The sequence below is a fragment of the Enhydra lutris genome, unplaced genomic scaffold (genome assembly GCF_002288905.1).
Source record: "Enhydra lutris kenyoni isolate GAN:26980312 unplaced genomic scaffold, ASM228890v2 scaffoldscaffold6, whole genome shotgun sequence".
NCBI lineage: Eukaryota > Metazoa > Chordata > Mammalia > Carnivora > Mustelidae > Enhydra > Enhydra lutris.
In genome coordinates, this window is record NW_019154090.1 from 25,412,570 (window position 1) to 25,425,969 (window position 13,400).

Below are 13,400 nucleotides of genomic sequence, written 5' to 3' on the forward strand. Positions count from 1 at the left end.
AAAAAAAAAACAACTGACCTGAGTCTCCATAAATTGTCATCTTAAAATTGTCATAAATAAAATTAAAAGATAAATGACCAATCGGGGGGAAAATACTGGCAATACATATGACAGATAATAAGTTAATATTTTAGTAAGTTTAAAAATGATTATAGAAAAAAATGATTAAAGATCATTTACAAAAATTACCACAATAGAAGAATGGACAGAGGGCATGAAGAGGAAATTCACAAAACTACACATGGTCAATAAAATAAGATGTCAACATCACTAATAAGCAAAGATATCTTCATTAGGGGCTCCTGGGTGGCTCAGTGGGTTGGGCCTCTGCCTTTAGCCCACGTCATGGTCTCAGGGTCCTGGGATCGAACCCCGCATCGGGTTCTCTGCTCGGCAGGGAGCCTGCTTCTACCCCTCTCTCCCTGCCTGCCTCTCTGCCTACTTGTGATCTCTGTCTGTCAAATAAATAAATAAATAAATAATCTTTAAAAAAAAAAGATATCTTCATTAAAATCAAAGGAAATGGGTGCTTGGGTGGCTCAGTCAATTAAGCGGCTGCCTTTGGCTCAGGTCATGATCCCACGGTCCTGGGATCAAGTCCCAAATACGGCTCCCTGCTCAGTGGAGAGCCTGCTTCTCCCTCTTCCTCTGCCTGCTGCTCTGCCTACTTGTGCTTTCTCTCTCTCTGTATCTCTCTGTCAAATAAATAAACAAAATTTTTTAAAAAATAAATAAAAATAAAAAATAAATAAATAAAATCAAAGGAAACCATTTACATCTAAAAATCAGCCAAAAGTGTTTTTTTTTTTCACTTCAAACATTTATTTATTTAATGCCTTCTATAAGCAAGGCACTCTATCGACCCAAGGAATCCTCACTCAGATGAATACTGCTAATAATAAATACTTCATGCTGGCAAGGATAAAGCAAAATATTAGAAGTACAAAACTCTATAAACTTTCCGGGGGCACCTGGGTGGCTCAGTGGGTTGAGCCTCTGCCTTTGGCTCAGGACATGATCTCAGGGTCCTGGGATCAAGCCCCGCATTGGGCTCTCTGCTCAGCGGGGAGCCTGCTTCCCCCTCTCTCTCTGCCTGCCCTCTCTGCCTACTTGTGATCGCTCTTTCTGTATAAATTAAAAAAAAAAAAAAAAAACTTTCTGGAGTGCAGTTTGCAGTACATAGCAAAGGCTTTGGAAAGATTTATGTTGTTTTAGATACTATTTCCATGAGATAAACCACCAGATGTGCAGGTAAACACCTATGAACAACAAAAAGATTTGTGAAAAAGAAAAATTGCTCAATCATTTTTATAGCTTTTAAATAAAGCCTTAGTGAAATATAATTCACATACAATTTACCCATTTAAAGGGCTTGCTTTGGTGGTTTTTAGTATATTCACAGAGTTTGCAACCACCGTTATGATCAATTTTAGGTCATTTCATCGTCCCACACTTGATGTAAGTGGAATCAGACAGTATGTGGTCTTTTGTGACTAGCTTCTTTCACTTAGCATGTTTTCAAGTCACATGGTATTATAGTGTGTATCAGTACTTCATTACTTTACTTATGCATTCATCCATTGTGGACATGTGGGCTGTTTTCACTTCTTGGCTATTACAACTAATGCTGCTATAAACACCCATATATAAGATTTTGTGCAGAAACGACTTCATTTCTCTTGGGTGTATTGCTGGGTCCTATGGTAACCCCACGTTTAACTTTCTGAGAAACTGTTAAACTGTTTTCCAAAGTGGCTGTACCACCTTATGTTCTTACCAGCAATGTTTGGGAGTTCCAATTTACCTTTTATTATCTATACTATTATCTACACCCAACTCTTCTTATCCACAGCCATCCTAATGAGTGGGAAGTGGGATCGCGTTATTGTTTTGATAGGAATTTCCCTACTTCCTAATGATGCTCAGCATCATTTCATAAACTTAATGGTGATTTGTATCTCCTTGAAGAAATGTCTATGTAGATCCTTTGTCCATTTTTAATTGGGTTAATTGTCTTTTTATTGTCAATGTGAAGGAATTCTTTGAATAGTCTGGATACTAGTTTCTTATCATATAGATGATTTGCAAATATTTTTCTTCTATTCTATATGTCACCTTTTCCCTTTCTTAATGGTGTCTTTTGCAGGCTGAAAGTTTTTAAATTTGACAAGATTCACTTTATTTGTTCCTTTTGTTGCTTGTGATTTTGTGTCATATTTAAGAAATATTGTCTAACCCAGAGTCATGCAGATTTCTCTCCATGCTTTCTTCTAAGAGTCTTATAACTTTAACTCTTCCATTTAGGTCCATGACCACTGAAGTTAATTTTTCCGTACGTTGTGAAGTATGTTCTTCTCTGTTAGATGTTCATTCTTCTGATGTGGATATCCAGTCTTCCCAGCACCATTTGTTTAAAAAGACTATTCTTTCCTCCATTTGATCATTTTGGCAACTTTGCCAAAAATCCATTGACTATGAGTTTATTTTTCCCTTTTAATTCTATTTCATTGGCATATATGTCTACCCTAATGCTAGTACCACACTATTTTCACTGCAGCTTCAGAGTAAGTTTTGAAGTTGCGAAGTGTGACTTTTCCAACTCTGTTCATTCTCAAGATTTTTGAACTATTCTAGGTCACTTGTATTTCCATCTGAATTTTATTTATTTATTCATTCATTCATTCACTTTTAAAGATTTTATTTATTTATTTGACAGAAAGAGAAATCACAAGTAGGCAGAGAAGCAGGCAGAGAGAGAGGGGGAAGGAGGCTCCCTGCTGAGCAGAGAGACCAATGCAGGGCTTGAGCCCAGGACCCTGAGATCATGACCTGAGCCAAAGGCAGAGGCTTAACCCACTGAGCCATCCAGGCACCCCCCATCTTAGAGTCAGTTTGTAAATTTTTGTAAAATAAAAAGCTTGGATTTTAATAGATTACATTGAATTAATTTGGCAAATACTGTTATATTAATAAGATTAAATTTTTCAATCCATGAACATGGGAGATTTTTCCATTTATTTAGGTTGTCTTCAATTTTTTTCAACAGTGTTTTGAGGTTTTCATAATACAAGTTTTATACTACTTTTGTAAATTCATTCTTAAATACTTTATTCTTTAAATTCTTTAAATACTTTATTCATGCTATTATAAGCTGGATGCCTTTTATTTCATTTTCTTGCCTACTTGCCCTTCTGGTACAACATTAGTAAAAGTGGTAAGAGCAGACATCCTCATCTTCTTCCTGATCTTAGGAGGAAAAGTTTAATCTTTCACCATTAAATATGATAGTACCTGTTTTTTGCAAATGGACTTTATCAGGTTGAGGAAGTTCCCTTCTACTCCTTGTTGATTGGCATATTTATCAGGAAAGGGTGTTGGATTTTCTCAAATGCTGTTTCTGCATCTATTGAGATGATTATGTGCCTTTTGTTCTTATTCATGTAATATGGTATATTACATTAATTGATTTTGGATATTAAACCAACCTTGCATTCTTGGGAAGTCTCACTTGGTCATGATATGTAATCCTTTTCATAAGTTTCCAGATTCAATATTATATTTTAGATGATGTTTGCATCTATATTCACAAGAGATGTACTTGTATTTTCTTAGGATGTCCTTATAGTATCAAGGTAATGTTGGCTGCATAGCAAACTCTTTGGCAAGAATTCTTAAAGAACTGACATTAATTCCTCTTTAATTATTTAGTAGAATTCACCAGTAAAGTCATCTGTACCTGGGCTTTTCTTTGTGGGAAGTTTTACTGCTAATTCAATCTCCTTACTTGTGATATTCAAGTTTTCTATTTCTTTAGACTTCCTATTTCTTTTTGAACCCACTCTGGTAGCTCATATCTAAGAGTTTATCCATTTTCTTTCACTTTTTTGATACTGAAAAATTAAAAAAACCTATCTACTGTCTGACAATAAGTTAAATAAATGATTGTACCTCTATAAAGCAAATATGACTTAATCATTAGAAAGTCTGATCTTTAAGAATGTTTGATAATATAGGAAATTCTAGTTACATGCAATATAATCCCAATTTGTTTAAAATATATGATTATAACATGGTCAGGAACACAGGTTCTGGAGTTAGACAGACTTGGGTTTACTGCCAGATCCAACATTGGCAGTTGTGTGAACTTAAAAGACAGGTCCCTCCAGATCTTCAGTTTTATCTTCCTCATCTAAAAATAACATCTCCCTCACAGAGCTATCATAGAGAGTCAACGAGAGAATGCATAAAAGCACTTATCACAGTTCTTGAAACACGGTAAGCAGTAAATAAATGACACTTATGGGGGCACCTGGGTGGCTCAGTCAGTTAAGTGGCTGCCTTCGGCTCAGGTCATGATCTCGGGGTCCTGGGATCAAGCCCCGTGTTGGCCTCCCTGCTTAGTGGCAAGTTTGCTTCTCCTTCTTCCTCTGCCCTTTCCTTCCCCTCTGCTCATCCTCTTTCTCTCTAAAATAAATAAAATCCTTTCTAAAAAATTAATGAGACTTGGGGCACCTGGGTGGCTCAGTCAGTTAAGCATCTGCCTTCAGCTCAGGTTATGATCCCAGGGTCCTGGAATTGAGCCTCATATCGGGGTCCTTGCTCCATGGGGAGCCTGTTTCTCCCTATCCCTCTGCCTGCCACTCCCCCTTCTTGTGTTCTCTCTGTCAAAAAAAAAATAAAATCTTTTTTTAAAATGGCATTTATTGTTGTTATTATAATGATTAACATTACAGATTCCTCATCTGTTGAACCCATGGGTGGCTGATTCCCAACAGATTTGAATGCAGTGAAATTGTCTTCTTACTAAAACTAGACTAGACCTAATATTTTTGTGCAGAGATGCAAAAGGTACCTATGACTGCAAGATGGCTATCAGAACCGCAAATGCATACAACCCCTTGACCTAGAAATCCCACTTCCAGGAATTTATCCTTCAGACACATTTTTCATAAATATGAAACAACATTCACTATTCACTTTTGCTTAAGAACAAAAGATAGAAAACAACCTCAATTTCCCTTCAAAGGGAATTATGTCATTAATATATCCTATAGCTTACTGCTCAGCTATAAAGAATAATGTATTCATATACAAGATCTCCAAGATATATAATGGAATAAGAAAAGCAAGGTGAGGGGTGCCTGGGTGGCTCAGTCATTAGCATCTGCCTTCAGCTCAAGTCAGGATCCCGGGATCCTGGGATTGAGCCCCACATTGGACTCCCTGCTTATCAGGAAGCCTTCTTCTCCCTCTCCCACTCCCCCTGCTTGTGTTCCCTCTCTGTGTCTCTCTCTGCCAAATAAATAAATAAAATCTCTTAAAAAAAAAAAAAGAAAAAGAAAAAGCAAGGTCAACACCAGTGTGTATGGCATGCTACCTTCACGTAAAAATAATGAGAAAAGAACTTTACACTTTTGTGTTTGAATAAATAAATCCTGGAAGAATCACCAAAAATCAATAAAAGTGAAACAAGAAAAACTGGTTTTGGCGGGGGTAGAACAGGAGTAGGACTAAGAATCCTCACTAAGAACCACTCCCTGAGTTTTTAAATCTTCATTGATGTATAACATACATATAGAAAAGTGTACATGTCATAAATGTGCCACTGTATCCATTTTTACAAGCTGACCACAACTGCATGGCCAGACCCAAATCATGAAACAGAGCAGCCTCCAAAGCCCCCTCATGACTCCTTCCAGCCACTCCATGCCCCGCATAAAGATAATCACTTATAATAGGATACATTTGCTTTGTCTGTTTTTATACTTTTATAGATGGAACTATAATACTTATAATATATATACTCTCTTAGTGTCTAACTTCTTTCACTTACATTGTTCAAACAATTACCCACTTTGTCATAAATAGTTGAAAACCATTCATTTCTAATGCCCGATATTATTCTGTATGGTGTGTATAGTGCAATTTATTTTTCCGGTCTAGGTTGATTGACATTTGGTTTGTTTCATATGTAGAGTTAATACAAATGGTAATCCTATCCATGTTTTTATTCATTATCTTTTAGAGCATAGGCTTCTCTTGGGTATAAACCTAGGAGTGGAATTGCTGGATCATAGTGTAGACATATATTCAGTTCTAGTAATTACTGCCAAATGGTTCCCCAAAGTGATTATACCAACCTACATTCCTGCGAGCAATAGAAATTTTAGTTGACCTACATCCTTGCCAACATTTGGTATTGCTAAACATTTCATTTTAGTCATTCTGGTGGATGTGTAGTGGGATCACATGGTGGTTTTAATTTGCATTTTCCCGATAACTAAGGAAAAGGTGCTCAACTTCATTAGTCATTAGGCTAATATCAAGTGATTTTTGAACTATGTAAATATATTACCTACTCAAGAAAATACATAGATATTTTCATTATTTTTTTAAAAGATTTTATTTTTAAGTAATCTCTGTGCCTAACATTGGGCTCAAACTTACAACCCTGAGATCAAGAGTTACATGCTCTCCTGACTGAGCCAGCCAGCTGCCCCCAAGTATTTTCATTATTTTAAAAAGAATTCATGACCCCAGGGCCCTCATTGCAAAGATTAAAGCCCATGGAAGGGGTGTGTGTGTGTGTGCGCGCACGCACGCATATGCACTCATGTGCCTGTGTGCCTGTGGGTATATTTGGTGTGTGTAGACTTGGGTTTTACTGGGTAATGGTGATTCCTAGCTAACAAATATTTTCTACGTCAACCAGACTACCTTGAACAAGAAATATGAAAGACTCAGAATCTCAGTAAGAGAACCGTAGCCCCAGCTCATTAGTGTGGTTCAAATACCCCAGTAATCTTCCTACCTCCTTCTCCTCCAAGAGGATGTAGTGTGGGAGGTTGACCCGGACCTGTTCAGGAATTAAGAACTGGAACTTGTTTGTTCCGCTGGGTTGAGGTGACCACTTATCAGTGAACATGCAGTAATCCTTGATGTCCCAGATCTAGGCACAAAATGTGGGTTAGCAGCCCAGCACCCACTGACACCAACACCAACTTACCCTGTGAAGCCCTCCCAGACGTCTTCTCTTCACTCTGAAGTGTGAGCACTTAGCCCTCTGAGATACCCAGACCCTCAGGGTCAGAAGGAGCCCTAGGGATCTTCTAGGCCAGACCCCTTAGCTGGCATGCAGAGAGGGTATGACAGGCCCCAGGACAAGCCACTCTGACCTCACGTCTCACCACAAAACATGAAATTAGCTTCTGAGACAGGGGATCACAGACAGCTGCACAGCTGGGGGTGAGGGAGTGGCAGGAAGAACCAATGGGGGGACAGAAGGGACCCACTGGGGGAGGTTTCGTGGAGGGCTCATTGGAGCCACATCCTCACTCACTTCCTGGGTGCACCAGAGCAGAAGAGGGCTTCTCCTGCCCACTGTTTTACAAACGAAACCAGTACCCAGAGGGAGGAGAGACCTGGCGAGCGCCACACACGGCAAAGAGGTGGCTGGAGTTTGCCCAGCCAGCCCTTCCTCACCTTGATGTATCCTGTGCAGTCCCCTGTGACAAGGATCCAGTCCTTCTCGTCCGTGGCCATGGCACCCACAACCACATCCCCCTGGCTCAGGCAGTCCACGGGGAACTTCCCCAGCAGGCCGCCGGCCCCATGCGTGGACCAGGCATAGATGAGACCATCAATACAGCTGCTCAGCAGGGCGGCTATGTGGGGCTGCCGAGGCCTGGTCTGCAGGAAGATGATCTGTGCGAGACAGGCGGGCCCCCTCAGCGGTGCTGGGACTCACCCCGGCCACAGTCACGTGGTGCTGAGGCTCTTGGGCAAGTCTCCGCCCCCTCTCTGCCCCGCCCAGTTTCCCAGGTGCCCAGCCAGAACAGTGACCGTCTACCACTGCCGCCTAGCTGGCCACGAGGAACACTTCGGTGCCCGGTGAGCTCCGTGTGCGCAGGGCGTTTGGGTCTTTTTTTTTTTTTTTTTTTTTTTTTAACCACTGTTTTATCCTCGGCAACTACAATGGTGCCTGACACATGGTACATGATCAGTGAAGTGTGTTGAAGAAGACGTTCAAGGCTCAGTTGGTCAAGCAGCCTCTCACGATTTCCGTCACAGTCAAAGGTCAGGCTTTGAGTCATCTACTTGGGTCAGACTCAGAGGCTGAAAGGGATGGGCTCTCTGGGGCAACTGCTTCCAGGAATCCATCCTTTCAGTGAACTTACACAGGCGCCCAGAAGCACAGGTGCAGGGACGTTCAGTGCATGTCTATTAAGAGAAGACTGGCTTAATCGTTTGTGATCCCTCTGAACTGTGGGACGCTATGCAATTATTCCAAAGAATCGGATGAGTTAACAAAAGAATAAGATTTCTCTAAATTACTGATATGAAAACGTACCCATGCCATATAGTTAAATTTTTAAAAAGTAAATGGTAGGACATAGCTATGATTTGACACCATTGGTCTACAAATAAGAAAGATAAAGGCTAACCCATTCCACTAATTCTCTAGCAGTGCCTGTGGCTTCTACTACTGGGTGGGGTGGAGGGAGTAAGACACAAGGGGCCTTTATATTTTGCTTTACACACACTTCTCTTTTTCCTTTTTTAACCAGCTAGCATGACGACTTTTAAAAGTTTTTTTTTTTAAGATTTTATTTATTTATTTGACAGAGAGATCACAAGCAGGCAGAGAGGCAGGCAGAGAGAGAGGAAGAAGCAGGCTCCCTGCTGAGCAGAGAGCCCGATGCGGGGCTCGATCCCAGGACCCTGAGATCATGACCTGAGCCGAAGGCAGCGGCTTAACCCACTGAGCCACCCAGGCGCCCAACTTTTAAAAGTTTTTTAAAGGCTTTTTTTTTTTTTAAAAGATTTTATTTATTTATTTGACAGACAGAGATCACAAGTAGGCAGAGAGGCAGGCAGAGAGAGAGGAAGAAGCAGGCTCCCTGCGGAACAGAGAGCCCGATGCGGGACTCGATCCCAGGACCCTGAGATCATAACCTGAGCTGAAGGCAGCGGCTTAACCCACTGAGCCACCCAGGCGCCACTTAAAGGCTTTTTTCTTTAAAGTAATCTCTACACCCAACATGGGACTTGAACTAACAACCCAAGATCAAGAGTTACATGCTCTACCTACTGATCCAGACAGGAGCCCCTAAGCCATTTTTCTAAAAGAGAGGAAAGCACATTCAGAACCTGGAGGAGAGACTGCCCAGCCGCTCGAAGCTCTCCACGACTCCTCCACCCCCAGGCTGGACCCAGCTCCACAGGGTGCTGCTCCCCGATTCCTAAATCCTTGGTGCCCTGGAGCTGGGGAAGGGGCCAGTCCCGCCACACCCTCACACAACTGCGGTGTGGATTCACTGGGCCCCTGGTAGGGACTTAGGGAACCCAGTCTCTGAATTACCCTATCTTTGCAGATCGAAGCTAGAAGGGGCCTGAGAGCCACTTCATCTAGTGGTGACAATACAGCGAAGGGCATCCAGGGTCAGAAAGGGGAGAGGTGCAAAAGGAAGGGAGAGTAACAGAGACGACCCAATCCCTACTCCCCTGTTGTACAAAATACCCTACCAGAGCACAGAAGGGCATTTTAACAGTAGGTTCTGGCAATGCTGCTTCTCCTACCTCCCAGTCCAGCCCATCAACCAGAAGGGGCCCCCCAACAACACCCCATGCACACCCAAGTAGCTTCCCCCCTTCAGTAGCCCTGAGGCCAGAATCCTGAGTGGTAACTTCACCTGCACCACGTCTCTCCAGGTCCTGGGGAGAGCCAGGCTGGCCCCCTAGGCTCGTGGGCCGTGTCCTTTCCAGCCCATCCCCACTGTTCGTACCAGCTCACAGCCCAGACCCTGCCCAAGCGTGGCCCACCTTCTCCACCGATGCGTTGGATTGCAGCAGTATCTTCTTCTGGAATTCCCCCCTTTGAGCATCTCTGACGATTGACTGTTTGCTGTGGGGTATTCTTAACATCTTGGGGCTTCCAGAGTGGACAGGTTTCTGGAAAGAACAATGGGCCCCCCAGCTCATCATGGGAGGGTCACCCTACCCAGTGCGGAAACAGAGACCAGAGGCAGATGCCGAAAGTATGACCTGCCTAGACCCCCTCTGTCAATCCACAGCCCTGTGAAAGGGACAGCCGGGTGTTGGAGGGATCCTGCAGTAAAGGCATTCCAGCGCTGGGGAGTCTCTATTTTAAACCAGTAGCTTCTGCTCTCAGGACAGAGACTTGAGTTTGCCTTTGGGGAAACCCCCCCTCCGTCACTTTGTCCTGGAAGAGACCCCAGGCCAAAGGTGAGGACTAGGGCATGTACAGCCATTGCTCCAGAAGATGAGAACGCAGTGATGCCGCCGGCTACCCCAGAGGTGGTCTGAGTGTCCTGTAATAAGGCGCAGTGTGCGCATCTTACACCTGATCCCATCCGAGCAGCCATGAGGGACCCAGTCTGCATTGCCTGTGCCCAACAAGTGTCATGTGCTTGCACAAGGTGGGGTTTCTCTTTCGAGCCTCAATTCCCAGGAACAGGAATCAGGCTTCAATTGCTGAAGTCATCTGCTGGGCTCCCCTGGCCCCACACAAGATATTGTCTTCACTGCGGGAAGTAGGAGGCCAAGCCCCCCACTCCAGCTCCCTCCTCCCCTCAACATGAGACCATCAGTCAAGGCTGGAAGGGTTAATCCTGGGGCAGAGATGAGGGCTCAGGGGAGCAGGGAACTAGCCTGATCTCCAGGGAGGTGAGGAGATGAGCCCCAGTGGCTCATCTCTGCCAAGTTACACTCACTGGAAGACTGAGAAAGTAGCCCGGGGAACTAGCCTGGGCGTCTAGGTTCTCTGGGTTGTTTTCCCTCTGGGTCCACTCTCCGCCCCAAGTTTGTAGACTGTAGGAAGGGAGCCTGCCCAGACTGGCAGAAGCAGAGTGGTGGGGAGTGGGGGGTGGAATCAGGTGAATCTAACCAGGGAGGGGAGCTGATGGACGTAAAGGTGCTCTGGAAAAAGGGGCTCACATGAGAACACAAACGCACGACAGGCCCCTGGGGGGCCAGGGAGTGAGGGCAGCCACCAGGGCTCAGCTCCCACTCCCACCTGTGGGGGCATGGGCCTCTCTGGCTGCTTGTCTCTGGGGCGCTTCATCACTGGGGGGGCCGACATGAGGTTCCGCTGCAGGTTGGTACTGGTTGTGGCCCTGGCTCTGGGGCCTGGGGGCCCTGCTGGTGGCTTGTATGCCCACTGCTGGTGCTCCATGCAGGACATGCTGGACTGGAGGTCCTCGGCCAGGAAGTTGTCCACCTCTTGCACCTGTGCTGGGGAGACACCCACCCTGCTGACACTGCAGTGCCCCAGAGGGACATGCAGGGCCTCCTTGGCCTGAGGCCAATACCCAAGGGCCATCCAGGTGCCCCAGGCCTTACTCCATAGAAACTGAGTACCCTTAGAAACATCCCGGAGCCAACCAGGAATGCCCTGAGTTCCTGCAGGCGGGGCGCTGCTCCCTTGAGGGACTCAGTCTCCCTATCAGTGAAATGGACAATGTTTTCCAAATATTTGTGAGGTTGGTTTTAATCTTAAGGGAAGTTCCAGAGTATAAAACAGATAAAAACTGCTCTAGGAGAAGCCACTGCAATAACCTCTGAGCTTCTCTCCCCAACATGTTTGGGAAATGACTGGGTGAGGGGATCCTGAAGGCCCCTTCCAGCTTCCGTCTGCAAAGATAGTGTTAATTCAGAGACAGGGTGGGTCTCCGAGGTCTGTTCCACGAGCCCGGTGAGCCTGGACTGGGAACACATAACGGTGAGGAGTGAGATGGGAGATGCCTTCCAGGGGAGAGTCATCCACTAGATGGAAAAGGACCAGAGCCACAGGCTCTGCAGTCAGACCACCTGGGCCTGCACCGATCACTTCTGGGCTGTGCAACCTCAGGAAAGATGCTTAACCTCCCTGTGCCTCAGTTTCCTTGTCTGTCAAATGAGAAAAATTCTAGAAACTAGCACCCACCTACCTAGCTCTCAACCTCCTCCAAAAGAAGTCGTCACATCCCCTGTCCTTCCCAGGGGTGCTTCCTACCCCACCCCCAGCCCCGGCCCTCCAGCTGATTCTAACCCACTGCCAAGAGAGAGGCGGGGGGATGGGGGGTGTTCCTGTCAACAATACCTTCTTGGGCAGCAGAGGCAAGGGACTCAGAGAGGCGTTGAAATTGAGGATGGGCTTGAACAGGTTGACGTTCCAGAAGAGGATGTCTCCGTTGTAGGAAGAGGTCCCCAGGAACTGGTTCTGGTACTTGGCCATGCTCAGAACGTCCTCCTTGTGGAAGTTCTGCCAGCGGTAGCACGTGAGCGCCGGCTTGGTCTTGTGGGGCCTGCGCACAGGGCCGGAGGCGGGAGGGCGGACAGCTCGGCCTTACTGCTCCACATGGGTGGGAAACACCGGGGCCTTGAGAGTCCGGGAGGCAACTCGGAAGAGGGCACTCAGGTTGAAGCTCTGCCCCGCCGACCTCATTTACCAAGCACCTACTACGTACCTACTACCAAGGCCCTGTCCTCGGGGCTTTACAGAAATGCAGCTGACAAACTACCCCCTTCGGACATCTGAGTGAGGATTAAAGAAGGGAAGCCATGGCCCTTAGAAAGGCCCTCTGGAAAGGAAGAGGCCTTGCACATTCTGTTCCCTCTGCCTGGAATGTTCCTCCCACCCCAAGCCCTTTGCGTCTTCACTGAGTAGATCCCACTCCACTCACAACATCCTCACGTGGGCCTTTCCTGACCGCCCCTGAGACTAAATCAGAGTTCCATCCCCTCTCCACAGAAACCTCTACTTTTTTTCTTCACAGCCCTCAACAGATTTTATCATTACACATGAAGTTCTTTGATTAGCATTTGCCTCCCGCTAGGAGGGCGGAGACACCATCATTCTTGGTTATACCCATCGCAAGCTCGTAGCACAAATGGGCGGATAAGCAGAGGAAGCACTGGACATTACCCACCACGAATTTCTGGCTGGTCTTCCAACCACTAGTGGAGCTAGGAAGGGGGGAACCCAGCCTAAGTAGAGAGAACAGTCAGCGGCCTTTAGCAGCTCCCACACACCCTTGCTACTCACATGAAACAAGTGATTCTCTTACTCCACCCGGTCACGTAGAACGCTCTGTTCATGTGGACAATCCCACTAATCTGTGGAAGAGGAAAGTAAACAGAGCTCTAAGGCGCCTCAGAGAGAGTGACCCTGGGCCAAGCAAGGAGACAAAGCTCTCCATGACGATAAGCGTCCCCTAGAGGAAGTACGACCGTATATTTTTCAGAATGCTCTTACATCACATTAGCCCATTTGATAGACTTGGAGCAGGTAGAGAGGGCTGGGATCCACGTCCACTCAACAGAGGGATACTTGGGAGGGTCACATAATGGAGTGATAGGCTCTGGACCAGATCCCTGGCTACTCAGCCAAGGGTTCCCGC

At 45.4% G+C, this 13,400-nt stretch overlaps 1 protein-coding gene across 1 annotated transcript in view; it reads right to left on the reverse strand.

Annotated features, from left to right (window-relative positions):
- The window catches only part of LOC111141562 (EF-hand calcium binding domain 8), a 57,635-nt gene that overhangs the window by 9,693 nt on the left and 34,542 nt on the right, over positions 1-13,400 (reverse strand). The window contains exons 17-22 of the mRNA XM_022494195.1: positions 13,046-13,116; positions 12,101-12,305; positions 11,036-11,248; positions 9,823-9,951; positions 7,483-7,704; positions 6,812-6,949 (exon numbers count right to left, since the gene is read on the reverse strand). Coding sequence (XP_022349903.1) covers positions 6,812-6,949; positions 7,483-7,704; positions 9,823-9,951; positions 11,036-11,248; positions 12,101-12,305; positions 13,046-13,116 — 978 coding nt within the window. The remainder of the gene's footprint in view (positions 1-6,811; positions 6,950-7,482; positions 7,705-9,822; positions 9,952-11,035; positions 11,249-12,100; positions 12,306-13,045; positions 13,117-13,400) is intronic.